General features: G+C 40.3%; 1 protein-coding gene across 2 annotated transcripts in view; it reads right to left on the bottom strand.

Moving 5' to 3' along the window:
• The window catches only part of LOC126210653 (zinc finger protein 501-like), a 401,685-nt gene that overhangs the window by 48,052 nt on the left and 333,034 nt on the right, over window positions 1-20,599 (bottom strand). The window contains exon 8 of one of the 2 annotated variants that reach the window (XM_049939983.1): window positions 8,610-9,890. The exons of the other annotated variant lie outside the window; for it this stretch is intronic. Within the exon in view, the coding sequence (XP_049795940.1) occupies window positions 9,056-9,890 (835 nt within the window). The 3' untranslated portion in view covers window positions 8,610-9,055. Of the gene's footprint in view, window positions 1-8,609; window positions 9,891-20,599 lie in introns of those variants that run through there. 2 annotated transcript variants of the gene reach the window in all.

Raw genomic sequence — 20,599 nt, 5'->3', positions numbered from 1 at the left:
TACTGTGTTCAAACATTATGACTTACCTCGACGTAGATGGTCTACTGACAGGTAGTAGGGATTCAGAAGTTATCAGTCTTGTGAAACACAACTACTGCTTATTCTCAGCCATGCAGAGTGGCTGCACGGTTTGAGGCGCCATGTACGGATTGCGTGGCCACTCCCTCTGGAGGTTCGAGCCCTCCATCGGACATGGGTATGTGTGTTGTTCTTAGCATAAGCTAGTTTAAGTAGTGTGTAAGTCAAGGGACCGATGACATCAGCAGTTTGGTGCTTAGGAGTTCATAAACATTTGAACATTTTCTTATTCTCATTAACTAATGAGTGCTTTCGACAAGGAACATCTAATTGATTCCATATTTTGATATTTCCAGAAGGCTTTTGACACCGTTCATTGCCAGAAACTTCCAGTAATGTTACATACAGTACATATGGTGTATGGTCTCAGTTGTGCGACTGAATTCATGATTTCCTGTCAGAAAGGTAACAATTTATAGCAATCAATACAACATCGTAGAGTGAAACGGAAGTGATATCTGGCATTCTGCAAGAAGCTGTTACAGTCCCTGTGCTGTTACTAATCTAAGAGACAATCTGTGGAGCCTGCTTAAATTATTTGCAGATGATGCTGTCATTTACCATCTAGAAAAATCATCAGAAAATGAAAACCAACTGCAAAAATCATTTAGACAATAAATCTGTATGGTGCTGAAAGTGGCAGTTGACTGTAAATAAGGGAAAGTGAGAGATTATCCACTAAAAGGAATCCATTAACTTTCAGTTACACAACAAATCGCGTGAATCTAATGGGTGTCCGCTCAACTAAGTATTATGAATTACAATTATGAACAACTTAAACTGGTACAATCACTTAGGTAACATTGTGAGAACGCGAATCAAAGACTGTATTTTATTGCCAGAATAATCAGAAGATGCAACAAGTCTACTAGAGAGACTGCCTGCACTACCCTTGTCCATCCTCTGCTAGACTACTGTTGTGTACTATGGGATCCTTACCAGGGAAGACTGATGCAAGACGCTGGAAAAGTTCAAAGGAGGTCAGCTCATTCTGTATAATTACGAAATATGGGAGAGAGTGTCACGGATATGATAAGCAGGTTGGCGTGACAATTATTAAGAGAAAGACGGTTTTCGTTGTAGCGAGATCTTTTCGAGAAATTCTATTGGTAACGTTCTCCTCCCTATGCGGAAATATTATGTCGACACCTATCTACATAGGTAGAAGTGATCACTGTAATAAAAAAAAGAAAAGAACAACAAGAGCTTGAACAGAAAGATTTTCTTATTCATTTTTTCTGCACGCTTTTCGAGAGCGGAACGTTAGAGGAATAGAATGAAAGTGGTTCAATGAGCAATTGCCAGTCACTTACGTGTGAGGTGCAGAGCTAGTCATGAATATTCACATATAGATAAACATATTGGGTGATACTAATGCTACACGATTCTGGTGATAGTACTATAAGCAGTACCCTATGAAGTTTAATGAAACCTAATTATTATTTCTACCAATTTCAAGCGCCAGTGGGCCCCACATAGCACTGATCACCATTCTCGTCATAGGAAATTGAGTTTCCTACTGAGGCTATTACATTTAACGATATCTAAACGAACCTAAGATACATCTTAATCAGCAAATGAGACAAATTATCTACAAAAGTTTCCACTATGAAACACGAAGTATTATTTAAATTACAATCGAAAATTAAACACAAGTAATGTTTTATGTTAAATCTACACTCCAGGACTGTCGATGTGCTATTTTGTAATTCACAGGGGCTCACCTTTTGTTCTAGATTGTTGATTCATATGGACGAAATATCTTCTTTAAGACTTTATTTCAAATCCGTGCTGCTAATTGGTCCAGTACTTTCCAATCATCTTTATTTGTAGACGTGTGCAAAAAAACGGGTAAACCCTCAAATGTGAAAACTTACCAATAAGTGCTGCCATCGCTTGCTGGGTATGGGATACAACAAAATTGACATTGGTCTCACCCCTAAATGTCTCTTTAGGATGTAGTACAACAAAGAGGATTTCTTGCATTTCATTAGATATGATTTCCGTGATGTCAGAATGGGCTAACCTTTCCATAAACTCTAGTTTCCCTCTATTGGAAAGAAGCTGTCTAGCTGAGTAGCCAATACTGCGCCAAATGATAAACAGACAACAGAGAGTTATCTCTAAGTTGGAAAGATTTGGAGGCAGACTTAGATTATATTGGAATTAATAAGAGTGTAAACACAAACTACAATCCTTGTGTAATTTGTAATATTATTCACTTTATGTACAAAGTTTAGAGTGTTTCAAGTGTTCAGTTGGCACATTCAGTACACAATACAAATACTGAACATGGCGGATGTAGAAATGGCGTATTGTGGGGCGGCAGTTAGGTTGAAAATATGTGATTGCTGTACAAATGTTTGCATGTTGAATCAGTTTCTGGCTTTTAGAATGTTATTAATGCTGTCTTTCGCCGTTCTCAACACTGGCTCTCTAATTACTTTTAGCAACCAGAAAGTGATTTAACAAAACGTGAAGCCTGTAATTAGAATTCCTAGTGCCCACTTCATCTGAGAATACAATTATAGCTGCAGCTTATAGCTCTGAGGAATTAGGAGATTGTCCGGGATTTATAATCAAAAACGATATTCCAAAATAGTTGAGTATATTCTGAAAGTCACTGATAAAAAACACAAGTATCCCTACAACCTAACTAACAGAGCAGTTCAGAGTCTAATGCGCTGATGCAACTATAAATGTCCGAATTAAATGTTAAAATGAATGCTCGCTATAATTTGATGATAAAATTTCATCAAACGCCACGCTAAATAATGGTAGAATGTCTGTCCCGCGACGGCACGTGAAAATACGACAATACACAAACTGAAGCTAGATAATGAAAATCACTTGAAATGATTTCATGGTTACACGCATCTCTAGTAACTTAATACGGCACCCGAGGCTGTTTGTAGCAGTGATACCGATGCGACGCGACTCCCAACACAGATGGCGTGTTATTCAGCGTCTGGAGAGAACTGGGGCCTTGCTTCCTCACGCAGCGTTCTTATATATAAAGCCGCAGTGCGGACGGCTAAGGGAACGCCTGATCAAATCGGCTCTCCCGACTAGCCGCTGGGCTAGTAATGCACCACTTCAAGTTACATAATAAATTATAGCTTCTTTTGCTGATGGCCGATGAAGCTCTTAATTTAAATGTGCATTCAGCACGCAGGTAAGTATTGATAATAAATTTTTGACGTGGCTAAGTTAAATATTTTCGGCGAGAGAATTAATGAAATTACACTGCACGCAGTAGATGAGCTCTGAACTGGCCCTTTTGAGATCCGCTATCGCTATAATTTTATAGGTATTCAAAAGAAACTTCTCACATCTTCATAGTCATAGCGGACCTCCAACCTATTTAAATCTAAACATCCTAGCCTTATTTATTAGCCTACTTAATCTATCTTGCTTCCTTCAGTTTTGAGACGAAAACCACAAAATCATGAATTTCCACTAAAATCTTAATTTGTGAAATCCAAAGTACTGTTTTTATTAAATCATTATGAAAGATGAATCTAAATATAAATTTTGAAGTCTCTAACTCTTTTCTGTTGCGCCAATGATTTTTACAGAAAAACGTCCAAATTTCAAAAATGGCTAAAGTTATCGAACTGATACTCAACAGACATTAATTTAGTATTATTCCTGACATGCTAGAAAAGTTTTAGGTTATTTGCTTGATTTTTAAAGTATTGCGCAACATTTATGACGTCAGAGCTAGTTACAGCAGACTGGCTGGCACACAATGGAAAGACTGATGTGAATTTACTACAGCGTGAGTAGGCTGCTTCCCTACAGTATGCTGATGAAAGTGTAGAAAATCAGCGAAATTTATCGATAGAAGAAGCGTAATCAAGAGAATTGGCGCAAAGAAGTAACAAAGAGTACAAAAATTATTCGTATGTAGTGAAAAATGCAAATTCACAAGGTTGAGATTGAGCCTACGGTAGAAAATGTTTCGATATTGTATCGAAGTAGAAATGATCTTCAAAATTCTTATGTACATTGAAGAGCCAAAGAATAAGATACACCTGCCTATAATCGTGTAGGGCCCCTGTGAGCACGCAGAAGTGCCGCAACATGACATGGCATAGGCTCGACTAATGTCTGAAATAATTCTGGAGGCAATTGACACCTTGAATCCTGCAGGACTGTCCATCAATCCGTAAGAGTACGACGGGGTGGAGATCTGTTCCGAACAGCACTATGCAAGGCTCCCACATATGCTCAATAATGTTCATGTCTGGGGAGTTTGGTGGCCAGCGGAGTGTTTAAACACAGAAGAATGTTCCTGAAGCCATTCTAGCAATTCTGGACGTGTGGGGTGTCGCATTGTCCTGCTGCAATTGCCCAAGTCCGTCGGAATACCACAATGGACATGAATGGATGCAGATGATCAGACAGGATGCTTACGTATGTGTCACCTGTCAAAGTCGTATCTAGACGTATCAGGGGTCCCATATAACTGCAACTTCACACGCCCCACACCATTACAGAGCCTCCACCAGATTGAACAGTGCCCTGCTGATGTGCAGGCCCATGGATTCACGAGATTGTTTCCATACCTGTACACTCCATCTGCTCGATACAATTTGAAATGAGGCTCGTCCGACAAGGCAACATGTTTCCAGTCATCAACAGTCCAATGTCAGGCCCACACAAGGAGCAAAACTATGTGTCGTGCAGTCATAAAGAGTGCATGAGTGGGCCTTCAGCTTCGAAATCCCATATCAATGATGTTTAGTTTAATGGTTAGCACGCTGATGCTTGTTGATGGCCCACCACTGAAATCTGCAGCAAATTGAGAAAGGGGTGCACTTCTGTCACGTTGAACGATTCTCTTCAGTCGTCATTGGTCCTGTTCTTGCAGGATCTGACAACGCTTACTCCACTCTTTAAACAGGGACAGCACCACATTTTTGAACAAAACAGTCAATGGCCATGAAACAATGGTCCACCAGTATGGGGCAGAATCAAAAAGCCAGATAATAAAGTCGAAACACCTGAGAACAACAAAGGCAAAAAATTCAAGACTGCCACTGGCGGAAATCATTAAGCTAATAATTTTTCAGATGCAAAAGGGCCAGTGTAGGAAGAGAACATACCAATGGGAACAACTGCCGACAAGGAATCTTACAGTGGGGTGCTGGAAACACGCTAAAGACAGAAATTCACTACAAACGACGAGGTCTGCTGCCACAGAAAGGGTTCCCATTACATGACAACGTCAGCCCCTACACATTTCACCACACCACTGAAACCATCAGGACAATGGACGTTTAGCTAATAAAACTCCTCCCTACAGCACATATTTTGTTCCAACAATCTTTAATTTGTCTGGGCCGCTCGAAGATGCTGTGTGAGATCATCGATTTTTGTCCAATGTGGAGGCACTAATGACTGAATCATGAGGGCTGCCAGAAAGAAAAAGTCGTGTAAGTATGAATATTAGCTGTAAGCCTGTAACTTAGGTAAAGTCATACAGTGCAAGTCACTTTCGTCAGTCCATTACGTGGCCATATGAATAGAGATACCTTTGATTTCAAGTTCACTGCCTGCGAATTGGAGGTAAAAATCCACGAAGTGACATCTTACCTGTAAGCGAAAAACAGGCCCAAATACCATATACAGAAGCCCTCAAACGCCACACAAGGCATAGTTCTACAGTCCAGCGATCAAAAGACAGCCTATAGTGTCCACCATGTGAGTGAGAATGGTCTTCAGTTAAGGTTGTACACTATGATGGACTTGAAAAGCTTGCCTTAAAGTACCGCTGGATTAGGGTTACTGATTTCTATCATACATCTGTCTACATGTATCTGTGTCTGTAAGTCACTTGAATTGTGACGAGACTTGAACCTAAGGTTCCAACAGAACATGGCAGGTTCAAGGTTCATTGTTTGTAATAACACACATTACTGTGTACACCCTAATCTGTGTAAAGTTAAAGGCCTGGGCGACCTTTAGTTCTCGTATCTGATTGGAGTATCTAGTAAGCCTCATATATATTTTTATAAGAGGACAAATGTAAGGATTCAGAACTGTATATCACTAGGAGAAAGAGAGATACCGCCTACAGAAAATTAAAAAGGCTTTTGGAGTAAAGAGAAGCAGTTATATAAATAGCAAGAGCTCAGAAGAAAAACCAGTACTAAATAGAGAAGGGAAAATTGAAAGGTGGAAGGAGTGTATACAGGTTCGGTACAAGGGAGATGAAGTTGGAGAGAAAGGCATAAAAAGGAAAGAGACCGTAGAAGAACATGAGATTGGTGACAGAATACTGCAAAAAGAAGTTGACAGACCACTGAATGACCTAATTCGAAACAACGCCCCTGGCGTAGATGACATACCCTCACAACTTCTGATAACATTGGGAGAGCCAGCCATGACAAAACTATTCCATGTGATGTGTAAGGTATATAATACTCTCAGGATTAAAGAAGAACATTATATTTCTAATTCCAAAATTAAGGTAGATAAACTTTGTGCTGGCATACGTTTTTGCAGCAGGCCACGGTTTTTGAGTTTCTAGAAAACCGTACAAAAGTGACCATCACGACACATCTTCACCCCCCAACTAATCCCTCACCAGTCATGATTTTTAGTATGTTGTTCGTGGCACTCCATCCTAGCACTGTACAAAACTTTCAGACTACACGAACTATTCCCGATATTCGACCTTCTTTTGGCTCTATCGATTAGGTTGTTACATCACCAGCACAGTTGGCTATTTCATTCACATTATTAATTTAAACGTACCCGTGAAAGTAATGAAAGAAAACCGACTACCACAGACGTTACTCTAAAACTAATTACGTTAACCATTCGATCCAAAAGTAACTCTTACAACCTTTTCGTAGTCGGAAGACCTGACAAATACTACTATGTAATCGTTTAAATTCAGAAAACTGTTATTTACAATTTATCTAAATGTAAGTTTTATAATTTCTAAGTGCTCAACTAAACTGATGGTGTAATGGTACAAAACTTATCTACATTACATTTCCTGCAAAAAAGCTCTAGTTCATTTTTTCTGTAGGGCTAACAGTTTGCATGTTGCCAGAAGGAGAAAATGAAAAGCTTGCATTTGGTTTTTGAAGACTTGCTATAATATTGTGGGTTGCATAAAATATCGCTAGGGGCAGCTGCAACACCCTGTATAACAAGACAAAAAGCCTAATTATCACTCTTCTTCAATATTCGATTCTGTAAATGCTTAGTATGCAACTGCATTTGTACTGTTGTTTATACAATGTTGTGCCACATTTTATCAGTACTGTGGTGAGCTGATAACCAAACTACATTTGTGTTTGAAGGGAAACCACACAAGAAAATTGTCGCTGAATTTTTGGTGTGCTTTGGAGTACCTGTCAACACTAAATATAGTACAGTCTATTGTAAGGATGCAAACACTATATTCCTTCTCTGGTCTGTGAGGCAAAAGATTGGGCAGGTAGTTGTATAGTCACTGTTTCTATCTACCAATGAAATTAGATAACAAAAGGGAAGAAAATTTGCGATATTCACTCACACTATTACCAAAAGATATTACTGTTAACATCAAACATTGTTCACAACTAGATGAATGGGAAGTGACTCATTTCTTGTTGTGAAAATCCTGATTATAGAGTGGGAAATAGGTGAAATTGTTCCAACTTGATATTGCGCCATTAAGAGTAGTTATTGCCATTATGGGTACGTAGTTTATAGACATCAGTTGCTAATTCTGTATGCTGTGACAAATAGTAAGAGAACAAGATGTCATGGACTCACAGTAACTCAACAGTGTTCAACTATATAGTACTATATCACATCACTGGTATGATGAAAATCCAAATTTAAACTGTTTGTGCAATGCATTGTTGGTCAGATGTGGAAAGACACCATGTGTTCTTCAAGCAACGTCAACTGCTCAGTTTTCCTGCTAATACAACATAATGTAATGCTATATAACATATGAAAATACCTGATATTGTTTGATTTAAGGGTTGATTATTGAGTCAGCACAATAAGGACTCAAGAATATCTGACAAGAGAGATTTAAGGTGTAACTCTCTCTGGGGAAGGCAGAGTAACTCAGAAAGTGTCATACTGCATAAACCTGAAAATTCAGATTTCACATTGTAGTACAGATTTGGATACATATTACTTCACACAATTTTAAAATATTCCATAATGACCAAGATTATATATTAATTTGAGGCACACTGGGTTAATATGTTTGTCCAGCCAATGCTCATACAAAAATACGACTTTGATATATGTACAGTCTTAAACATGCTTTGCATGCTATTATGGAATATACCACTCTGTCTGTTATGATGATATGTACAATTGGTTCAGGTAACCCAAAAGCAGTCATGAATTAAATAAAAAAACTATATCCTTAAACTTTGATGTTTTCTGTATCAAACAAAATTACACAATTACAGAAACTGAGGAATATATATGCAGGAATGTGAACGGAATTTCTGTGTACATGTTGTCTGTGCTACTTTTGAATAGAACAATGTGAAATTACGTCATCTGCTTTGAATCCAGTCAGTTTTTATTCACATTTTATCAGCATCTCTACAACAACATCTAAAATTGAAGAAAATAGGAGGCTTTTGTATTATTTCAGCAAACTACTTGAACACCTCAACCATCTCTTGATACAATCAAGTGATATTAGTATAACAATAAAAATGTTCCACTATCCCAGCAAGTGACGTATCATACAAGCATTAATGTGCCACGAAGGGGCCCCTTAGACCTCTTTCCAATCAAACTCTTACAGCGGAAACATATGATTCGTCTAAGACCAGTGATTACATGCTGATTTTCAAGCCACTTCTGAACTTAAACTTCCGTCAATAGAAGTCACAGCACCAGTATCATTCCCCTGTGGGCACACCCAATATAAACAGGTGTTTGGCAGAGTGTCATTTTGTTTCCATGACTTCTTGTGAATATTACAGATGCATCGGTGTTAACCAGTGTGCCCTGCTGAGTGTCGTGACAAGCCTCTCTGACATCTGTATGACTTGCCACACAAGTCACATTTGAAGTGGCGGTTGCCAGCGTGCGTACGTAAATGCTCCTTCAGGACGCTGCTGAACTTGAATCTCTTTTGACATATACCACAGCCGTATGGCCGTTCATCGCTGTGCTTCTGTGAATGTGTCTTCAAGTGGCTTCTTTGTGTGAATGTCTGGTTGCAAACGTCACAGCTGTATGGGCGCTCGCCAGTATGCAACCACATATGCTGCTTCAGTGTGCTACTTTGAGTGAACGTCTTGTTGCAAACGCCACAGCTGTACGCACGTTCACCAGTGTGCACGGTCATGTGTCTCTTCAGATCACTATCTTTCCTGAATGATTTACCGCACTCATCACAAGTGCATGGACGATCTCCTGTGTGCAAACGTATATGATCTTTCAGAATGCTGCTGCTTTTGAATCTCTTGTGACACAAGTCACAGCTGTAGGGGCTAAACCCAGCGTGAACCAGCAAATGCTGCTTCAGGTGAGTACTTTGTCTGAACGACTTTTTGCAAATGTCACAGCTGTATGGGCGCTCACCAGTGTGCAGGCGGAAGTGCTTCTTCAAATTGTCACTCCTTTTGAATGTTTTGTGACACACACTACAGGAATGCAGAAATTCTCGATTGCCCTTTTGAGGGCGAATTTTCACGTCCTGACACTGTGAAAACTTCTTTTTGTTGAATGCATCCGTGTCTTTCCCTGCAGGCAGGGGAACTTTGGTAACCAAACTGCCACTGTTACCAGTGCCGTAGCTGCCATCTGCGCCAACGGGGATAGTACTGCACAAAAGTGAAAAAACAGTGTAAGAAAGTTTTTTCATAACAGCACAACTAAGGAAATGAACAAGCATATTAAAATACGCTAGGATTCGAAATATCCTACAAGATCTCCACAAATGCATTGAATTTGGAATAGACTACAAAACTAGGTTATAAATTAGGACAATGCCTCAGTATCACAGAATATTTCTGCCTTCAATGAGGCAATTAAAAGATTTGACCTCCTATGAAATATGATTTTTTGGCATAAGAGTTTGCAAATTTCTCAGCGTATTCCCCAGAGTGAATTTTCCGATATTTTTGTTTAAGGTGATTTTTCCATCGCTTCCTGGTAGAACAACTTCACAACAACATGTGAAAACTACAAAGAGTTGGTGCAAAAGATATAACAATTCACTCTCCATGTGTAATAGCTACTGCACTGTTGTGCACATGAAGCGTAGCTGTAAACGTCACCCGCTGATACTCTGACAGAATTTCTCTTACTCCACCAAGAGTCCTGACCCAGATAATAATTTCGTATGCTGAGAGTAAATATGTCTGCACATGAATCTGTCAGATTTTCAAATGGCGCATGTACGTTCCTATGAATTATAAAAGGGAGGTATAGTAATCCCACTGTTGTGAAATTTTGTATAAACTTTTGTAAAGATGATAGTTAACAACAATATAAATTTCAGTTTTTTAAGTAACTTTGGTACACAAAAAACTATCGAAAATTCAGAAGTTATAACTTTCCTTGATAAATAAGTTCTTGGTATGTTAATTAGTTTTCTGTAGATGCCACTGAAGGATGTTAACTAAATACTTGAACCTTAAATAACAAAGAAAACAACATTACAGTCAAAAGACAGGAAATCTGTATAATGCAATGTATTCAAACTGCTACTGCTCATCTAATGGACAATATTAGATTTTTGTAGCTGAGAAACATTATATGTGAGTTCAGGGCAGGCTATACTTCTGCAGAACTCACTAAGGTGAGTATTATTGGTGTTAGTAAGATGAGGGAACAATATGTCGCACTGCTGCACACCAGTGTTGTACCCTCCTTGATGATGACAGTTAAAGTCTGATGATGGCCTTGTAGGCTGAAGACAAATTGTCTGGCAGCCACTAGACGACACTACTGCACACTACATGTATTTCTCTTGAAATATCCCTATCGTTGAGGCTCACTGAGATGTTTGGACATGCATAGGCACTGCTGTCATGGTCACTATGAGCTATATGCGTAAATCAGATTTTCCGCTTGTGTGTCGATTTATTGAATGATTTACTTGTGTAAGTGGCTATTCAGTCACTTTTATGAATTATAGGCTGTTGGCGAATTTGAGAGCACATTACTCTTAGTTTCTGGTGTCAACAATAGGGCAGGTTCAGCGTGCAGCAGCCTGCTGCGAATGTTGCGGAGTTAGAGAAAGGTGCTGCATGGATGTGTGGTTAGGGGTCCGCACTGGTCTGATGTGTGTACTGAGTAGGGCTGTCTGTATTGTAGTAATACATGATCACAAAAAAATCAAGAACTGTCACGACAGTTGTTTTGATGAATATACAAAATTAATGTGGACTGTGTTCCACATAGGTTGGCTTACATGTTAACCTGCGACTTCCACAGACCTTTCCTGAACCTGGCAATGCAGGAGCCTACCAACAAAGTTTGTGAGACTTTATTCTACTCCACTCTTTTTATATTTTTTCAAACAGAGCTAAGTTTAAATGCAGAAGTAAATTTCACTGATTGGACTAATGAAAACATGTTAAATTATTTTAGGTGGCATGTCTTCGGGATCCAAAAATTGTTTAATGGAATCCAGAGCTTACGAATTCTGTCAACTGGGGGCATTAACGATAGCTATCTTGTTTTTGAGTGTGATAGTAGTCTGACAACTGACATCAATGCATGAACAGAATTCTTTTCAACTTCTCTGTCCTTATCGTATATATTGAAAAATAATTACATATTTTCATGGCGATTATTTCAATGTCGACAGTTAAGACTACAGCAGCGCTTGATATAGTATCGTCGAGAATATGGGCACGGATTCCAACTTCTTCCACGTGTTTTCCTATTTCTTCATTAATTTGGCGAAACACATTCCTCTGGCCGCGTCTTTAAAGCCTTCTGAAGTTGATATTGGTACTGTCCCCACAAAACGCGATTAATTTATCTAATGGAATCTGCAGTTGTCTTGAAGTGTATGTCCTATCCTGACAAAAGACCATTCTTATGGTAATCATTCAAAAACTGACATTTTCACTTTCTATCCTGTGACATTTTCGTAAGTTTTGATGAGACAAGTTTATTACCGGTAATCAGTCGCCAGTAACACTTGAGTCATCGAAGTATACGTCACCATACACTTCACGCCCTATATATCTGCGGTAAACACTTCAAACATTATTAACTTGCACTCGTTCGTATTACGTTTAGAAAGAGTTGTCTTATCACATCGTTATTCAAATGGGAACTGCCCGATTCTTCCGCGTGAAGCTGCTTAAGTGGTTCCACCCCCATACTACTGAAGAGGTCTGGTATTTCCCGAATGATGGCACTAGATCTAGAAGGTGCCTGCATAGCCAACAGAGGACACGCAACATGTAACGCCATATGTGAGACAATCTTGTCAACATAAACTTGTTGACATAAATAAAACTAACTGAGGTTGCATTTACATTTTGCACAAACAGATGGCGCTGCTTAAGTACTTGAGACAAGTTAGTAACAGTATTTTGCAAAATCGGTACTAAATTGAGTCTTGTTGGGATGTCGGGACAAAAAGGTCCATAACGATGACTGTTCTGATACATCAGGATGGATGCCAACTCTATACACAGCAGGAAGATAATAGTGGGGGAGTTTACAATGTGGCAAAAAAATGGCTCTGAGCACTATGCGACTTAACTTCTGAGGTCATCAGTCGCCTAGAACTTAGAACTAATTAAACCTAACTGACCTAAGGACATCACACACATCCATGCCCAAGGCATGATTCGAACCTACGACTGTAGCGGTCGCTCGGTTCCAGACTGTAGCGCCTATAACTGCACGGCCACTCCGGCCTGCTTACAATGTGGCGATGCGCGCCGAAGCGACATACAATGTGTAATCTCTGGATGCGTTCGATGCTGACTGCAGCAGTTACATGGTGAATCTGTTTACGAAATACGTAGCAGCGACTCGTAAGAAATGGCAAGCGCAACGCTGAATAGGTATGTAGGAAAAATAGACTATAGCTTTTAAAATTTGTTAAAGGTAGTTGCCAAGTATTACTTTAAGTGAATCAAACAGAGAGAGGCTAAGGATATAGACAACAATGGTTTCGAATTTGTAGGAAACGTAATTAATTATTCTGACACAGAAGAAAGTACAGCAGGTTTTCAAAACAATCAAGTTGTGAAAATGGTAATCAGAATTTCGCCGCAAAAAGTGCCGGTTATGTAACCAAAACCGACGTATTAAAAGGGTCGCAGATTCAGGCATTGGTTGAAATTCTTACAAGCCTAAAGAAGGATTAACTGCGAGAAATAATCTCCTACAGAGAGTACAGGACAAAAAATAAGAGAAACAAAAAAAGAGAATGTGTTGATTTAATTTCACTAAAGCATGATGCGTTCAAGGCCGAACGTCATGGTAAATGCGATAAATACCACACTAAAAACACTGTTAGAAGGGCAAAGCGTTTGGCGTAAAAAGTCTGCTACTGAAACTTCTGATTTTCATCGACAGTAGAATCACGAAAATGCTATTGTAATGTAATAGTGCAGTAATAATATGAATGCTGCAACGATATTGCTTGTTGCGCAGCTCACTGTACAGGGCTTGAAAAAAAAATTATGGGCATTAGACAAGTGGTACACGATTGTGCCGACACTACAGTGAAATCTCATCGTGGAATGTTGAAGAATGACATTAATAGAGTATTCAATGAACGGGATAGCAAAGTACTGGACTCATCACATATCAGAATTTAAATTCGAAAAGAATTCAAAGCAGTGCATGGCATAGATGGAGTGATTCTCATGGATCGCACAGAAACAGAGGTTACAGACAACCCATGGAAGATTTTAATCGTTATGAAGAGGATTATAAGCTATTCAATGACGTGTGAAGTCTTGACAGATCTCTGGATCCAGGAAGGAATGAAAGACGCATGGCCGGCCGCGGTGGTCTCGCGGTTTTAGGCGCGCAGTCCGGAACCGTGCAACTGCTACGGTCGCAGGTTCGAATCCTGCCTCGGGCATGGATGTGTGTGATGTCCTTAGGTTAGTTAGGTTTAAGTAGTTCTAAGTTCTAGGGGACTGATGACCACAGCAGTTGAGTCCCATAGTGCTCAGAGCCATTTGAACCATTTGAACCAAAGACACATGACAGACCGGCCCTCACAGTTAAACCAAATGGAGTTTCAGATGTGACTCACTCCAGAACTGTCACTGCAGTAAAAGAGTCAGCACCTGCTATTAAAGATATTCAGTGGCATGAGTTATGAAGTATGAGGTGACTTGATGGTAGAGCCTGAAGTCATCACAGAAGACGAGTCCATGCCCGTTGTCGACATTAATTTTTGCTGTAGTAACACTGATGTGCTTCTGGACAGCATTCGCCAGGTCTGTGCACTATAAAATAAACTGTATGTACGGTTAAATGAGGTTTCAGAGATCCCATCTTTTTCTCCAAGTTGTTTACATACTATGACTGATGTTTGTAAACAGAAGCAAGTAGATTAGGAATCAGATATTATTGAAGTTTTACGCCAGTGAAAAACAATAAGAGGAGAGTTTCATGGAATCTTAAACTTTATCTGTTGGATGTATTTTTGTGAGTGACTGGATGACAGCGAATAAACGTAAAGAGCATTTTGCTGTTGGTAAGTTAGGCAAGGGGTAGGTAGACGTCCGTTCATCATAAAAATAAATCTGATACATACAAATACAAATGCGATGACTAGTCAGAAGCCGTAGCACACGTACACTGGTGTTACTCCACTCTTGGAAGTAGGTCCTACTTATGTACTGGATACATTATTACAAAGTTACGTTAAATGAAATTTAGAGATATTCAAATATATTAACAGCCATTAACTTTTATCTTAATCACGCTTTAGCTACCTAGTTTTTATTTCCAAAATCGTGTACAGTCACAGCCTCAGCAGCGTTGTGCTGATTGTCGCACTGTTAATGCACAATATGAAAATGGCAGAGGTTGCTTTCTGTTCCGCAGAGAAACGCGCGTGTGGAATATAGTTAAAAAGTGCCAAGAAATAGGCTGTTCTTCATGTTTTTCATAAATTTTCGGAGATAATCGGCTTTGTAATTTTCTCAGTCACTGTATGTAGCACAGTTGATTCGTAAATCCACATTGTATGTGTAGCGCAGTTGTTGCATATAGGAATGTTAACCAAGTACAGTAAATGGTTCGTAGGTTTAAAACTCAACAGTATCATTTTTTTCTCGTCCAATTTGAAATACCTATACCTCGTAATTATCAAACTCACCATTTTTTTCATGAATAATGCACGCCTTCGTGTTTCTAATTACATATTGCACGCGAAATTCCGGTTTTCATTTCAAATACAGATTCTTACTTATCGATGTTTTATGAAAGACTGTTCATAAAAGTTGCTTAAATTAAGAAAATATAACAACTTAATTTCAAGGCAAAAATGAAAAACCAAATCCTCTTTATTTGAACTGTGTCCATTGTTTTATACCACAGATGTAAATATGTGTCGCAGAAACATGAAAAACAATCGTTGTCACAGCATCCAGCACACAACACAAATGCTGAAGTTTTATAGCTGCTACTGAACCATTACAATATGAACCAAATAGAATTGATCTGGAGTTAAGTTGCGGGATTTGGTCCGAGAAGTAAGAATATTGTTAAGCTGTCAGACGTACTGAAACTAACGCACGCAGCTTTTCCACATGTCACTGCCGAACGCCGGCGAGATATAGAATGGCTTGTCACAAAAGAAGAAGAGAAAATGCGGCGCCTGGTTGGCTTAGTGGATTCTGTTGTTGATAGGCTCGTTAACAACGTAGCAGGTGACACTTCCAGAACTGAAAAGTATTTCTCGTATTCGGATAAGATTGACTGTAATTAATACCTTCACTGGCTTCAGTATTCAACAGTACGGTGAAATCCCTACAGTATACTTTTGCATTACACACATCTCTCTCATAAAAATTAGCCTATGTTTGAGTGAGAAATTTTCATAACTTTTCCCTGTAATTACAATACTATGTCAGGTAAGAATGAGTGCATTTTATGCTTTCCGTCTGGCCATCTAAGAAGCGCGCGGTTGTGCAGGAGTTTCTCCGAATATTATTTGATACTCTTTAAAAATTAAATGACATTCGAAGGTATAATGTCTCTTTGCTCGACCGTTTTCACATCTGAACTGCGACTGCTCACATCATTGCAGGTTAGTTCGACCGCTGGCTGGCCAGTGCTGCCCAAGTTTAAACCGCCGGTAAAACTGTTATCCCGCATTATCGCTCAGTCTATGTGTGTGTGACACAGCATAAAACGTATCCTTATGATCGTACTTGACTGTACTGTCACAGCTTGGCTTCCGCTCCATGTGAAACGAAATCCAATGAGATTCAAGCAAACGCGGAAGTATACATGGCGTAATGTTTACATCGGGTTTATTCTTATGATGAACAGAGTATAGAAGTATTGGTCCGCTCGTTGCACTAACGCTTAAAGATGGAGTTGAAAGAACGGTGTCCCACAACGGGCTTTACATTTTCGATCTTTAATACCTGGAGGTCCGCCGCTCGCGGTAGCGCTCTCGCTTCCCGGGCACGGGGTCCCGGGTTCGATTCCGGCTGGGTCACTGATTCTCACCTGCCCTGAGATGACTGGGTGTTGTGTCGTTTTCATCATCATCATCATCATAATTCATCAACATTACGGTCGGAGGAAGCCAATGGCATACCTGGAGACAAACTGGTGATAGATAATCTGATCCAATTGTAATTATATAACTAGTGTGTTTCGCCATTCTTTGATTTTATTTTCAATTGACAGCAACTACATGTAAATAACAAGATGGCTGAAAACTAGACCTTAGACCAAAGAAAGTAGATTTTAAAGTGCTATTGGAAATGGGAAAACATAAAAGTGCAGCCGTCTGGGCCACCGTTTAGCGAAATTACGCGATAAATGTGAGAGGGAAGGAAGTGTGCAGCACAGAGGTATAAGCTTCACCGACATCGCCACGGAAGTCCACAGTGCGAGCTGCGCGTGAAATCAGGTGCCAGCAAATCAAGACTTCGCCCCATTTTATTATGCAAGCGAAGTAGAAACCCTACATTTCCAGTTTGCTTCACGCGATGAATGACGACGACCAGGATTGGCACCTCGAACTTTGTGAGTGGATATGCAATAGTGAACAGTTGACAGATGTTATTGTTTGATCTGATAAGGCTATACCGGCCGCGGTAGTCGAGCGGTTCTAGGCGCTCAGTCCGGAACCACGCGACTGCTACGGTCGCAGGTTCGAATCCTGCCTCGGGCATGGATGTGTGTGATGTCCTTAGGTTAGTTAGGCTTAAGTAGCTCTACGTTCTAGGGGACTGATGACCACAGATGTTAAGTCCCATAGTGCTCAGAGCCATTTGAACCATTTTTTGATAAGGCTATGTTTAAACTCAATGGATTCATCAATCGCCATAGCAGTGTGTACTGTGACAAAGAGGTAATCCTCATGCCACTGAAGGATGAAATGTTAATGGTCCTGGGTTACCAGTGTGGTCTGGAGTGGTGTGCCTGTCTTTAAAGGACTTATAGGGCCTTTCTTTTTGCAGGAACAGTGACCTTACCATGTCGCAGGAACTATTTGTATCAGCTGTTCACCAAATGTACTGAGATAATTTTTTTTTCAACAAGACAGTGCACCGTCACATTACCATTGTGATGTATGGCAATTCCTGGATGAAACATTTCTTGAGAAGTGGATAGACCGACGAGAAAGTGCCGAACTTCCAGCCAGGCTTCCCGAGCACGCGCCTTGAGACTTCTTTCTGTGAGGAACCATGACGGACACTGCCTTCGCCATAAAGCCACGTACGCTGCATGACACTAGAGAAGCGATTGTGAATGCCTGTCTATTAAATGGCAACCACTACGCATCTGTATGGAGCTGGTATCTGTACAGATATTATTGGTGATCTTGCACTCTCGATGAATGAAATTATAATGAAATCTAGACCTTTTAGCTGCTTACAGGCGTTGATAAATATCAACAGGGACAGTTAAATAATGTCTGCCCCGACTGGGACTCGAACCCGGGACCGCCTGCTTACATGGCAGATGCTCTATCCGACTGATCCATCTTGGGCACAGAGGATAGTGCGACTGCAGGGACTTATCGCTGGTAAGCTCCCCGTGGGACCCACACTTCCAACTTACTGTCCACACACTACATTTGTAGTGCCTCTGGACACTATAGTCATTACTCGTGGCAGTCAATCTACCCATTCTCGTAAGAGTTCGGGCAGTGTGAGTGCATCCGCACTGAAGAAGATCATTGGCCAGTAAGCGTTACCTGTATGAAGATGATATCTGTTCTTTCAGAAATGTTACGAAGTCGATAAACTATCGTGCTGTCGTCGATATTTTGCGTGACGTCAAAATGACGTCATGTATGCAGGAAGTAGGGTGAAACGACTGTTATCCTCAGAGTTTTCTTCTATCTAACGTTATTGTATCTTCAACTTTCGAAAATAAAAAGAAACTTCCATAAGACCCAGAACTACGTCCGATTATTTATGTGCATAAATAATGACGCCACATAATTTGCGACCCTCTCAAAAACTTTCGTAGCTTTCAGTGAATGGCGTAGGCGACCAGCAGCTAAATACGCACGGAGAAAATGAGCGACAGCAGCAAGATACTCCACGAAGTCATTGAGTAATGAGTGCTATCGACAGGGGATGTCAAATTGATCGCATATTTTTAGATTTCCAGCACGGTTTCGACAAAGTTCCTCACAAGCGTCTTCTAACTACACTGCGTGCCTGTGGAATATCGCCTCAGTTGTGCGACTGGATTCGTGGTTCCCTGTCAGAAAGGTCGCAGTTCGTAGTAATAGACGGAAAGTCGTCGAGTACGACAGAAGTAATATCCGGCGTTCCCCAAGGAAGTGTTATAAGCCCTCTATTGTTCCTTATCTGTATTAACGACATAGGAGACAATCTGAGTAGCCCTCTTGGACTGTTTGCAGACGATGTTGTCATTTACCGTCTTTTAAAGCCAACAAATGACCAATACGAATTGAGAAATGATTTAGATAAGATATCCGTATGGTGCGAAAAGTGGCAATTGACCCTGAATAAAGAAAAGTGTGAAGTTATTCACATGAGTACTAAAAGAAATCCGCTAAATTTCGATTACTCGGTAAGTCACACAAATCTGAAGGCTGTAAATTCAACTAAATATTTAGGGATTACAGTTACAAATAACCTAAATTGGAACGATCATATAGATAATGTTGTGGGTAGGGCAAACCAAGGACTGCGATTAATTGGCAGAAGGTGCAACGCGTTTACTAAAGAGACTGCTTAGAGCATGCCTGTCCGCGCCATCCTGGAGTATTGCTGTGCGGCGTGGGATCCGCCTCAGGAGAGACTGACGGATGACATCGGAAAAATTCAAAGAAGGGCAGCTAGTTTTGTATTATCGCGAAATAGGGGAGATAGCACCACAGACATGATACGTGAGGTGGCAATCATTAAAAAAAAGAGCTTTTCGTTTAGACGGCATGTTCTCATAAACTTTCAATCATCAGTTTTCTCCTCCGATTGCTAAAACATTCTGTTGGCAACCACCTACATAGGAGGAAATGATCGTCACGATTAAAAGAGATAAATCAGACCTCGCACAGAAAAATTTAAGTGCTCGTTTTTCCCACGCGCCGTTTGAGAGTGGAACGGTAGAGAGACAACTTGAAGGTGGTGCCCTCTGCCAGGCACTTTACTGTGAATACCAGAGTAATCGCGTGGATGTAGATGCAGACTGATGACATTAACGAACTTCAGAATGACATAAAGGCTTTGGAGCTTGCAATTCTGATACATTCTGGCATGAAGTCCATTTTGGACAACAAAAACGGCGTTAACTCTGCAATGTCCACACATCGCAGCACAGTTTACCAGGTGGCGCACGGTATTAGGCCAGGCTTCAGCCGTCTTCACACGGGACGAGGCATCTAACGTTGACGATGACGCTGACGAGACATACACCATCCGACCTCACGAAGGACAGCACTCCGCCAACCGGGACGAGCTGGTTAACGTGATCTGTGCCCTCAGCGCTATCCAGCGGTCATTTTCGGCTTTATTTGGCTCGCAAACCACACTCTATACGAAAATGAACGAGCGTAATATAGCTGTTGGTTATTGTCGAAAATGAAATGGAAAAATCCCGAAGGAGATTCTTGACTCGTCGATGGCTTGAACAATGAATTTCTGGTAGAAGAACACTACATAATATTCTAGAACGGTCTGAGATACATACCTGTAGTAATAGTTATTCGTTAACTCAATCGAAATTTCATCCCATTTTCGATTTTCAAGTGAATATAATTAAGGTATAACGGCCAATGTCAGTTTGCGCAAGCATAAATCAATATTCTCGATATTGGATTGTGTGCTGACACTGAAATGATGCACTGCATCACATAGATTTCAAGATCGAG

Source organism: Schistocerca nitens, chromosome 10, assembly GCF_023898315.1.
Source record: "Schistocerca nitens isolate TAMUIC-IGC-003100 chromosome 10, iqSchNite1.1, whole genome shotgun sequence".
Taxonomy (NCBI): Eukaryota; Metazoa; Arthropoda; class Insecta; order Orthoptera; family Acrididae; genus Schistocerca; species Schistocerca nitens.
Note: the sequence above shows the minus strand (reverse complement) of the source record. Positions and strands in the feature narration are given on the sequence as shown.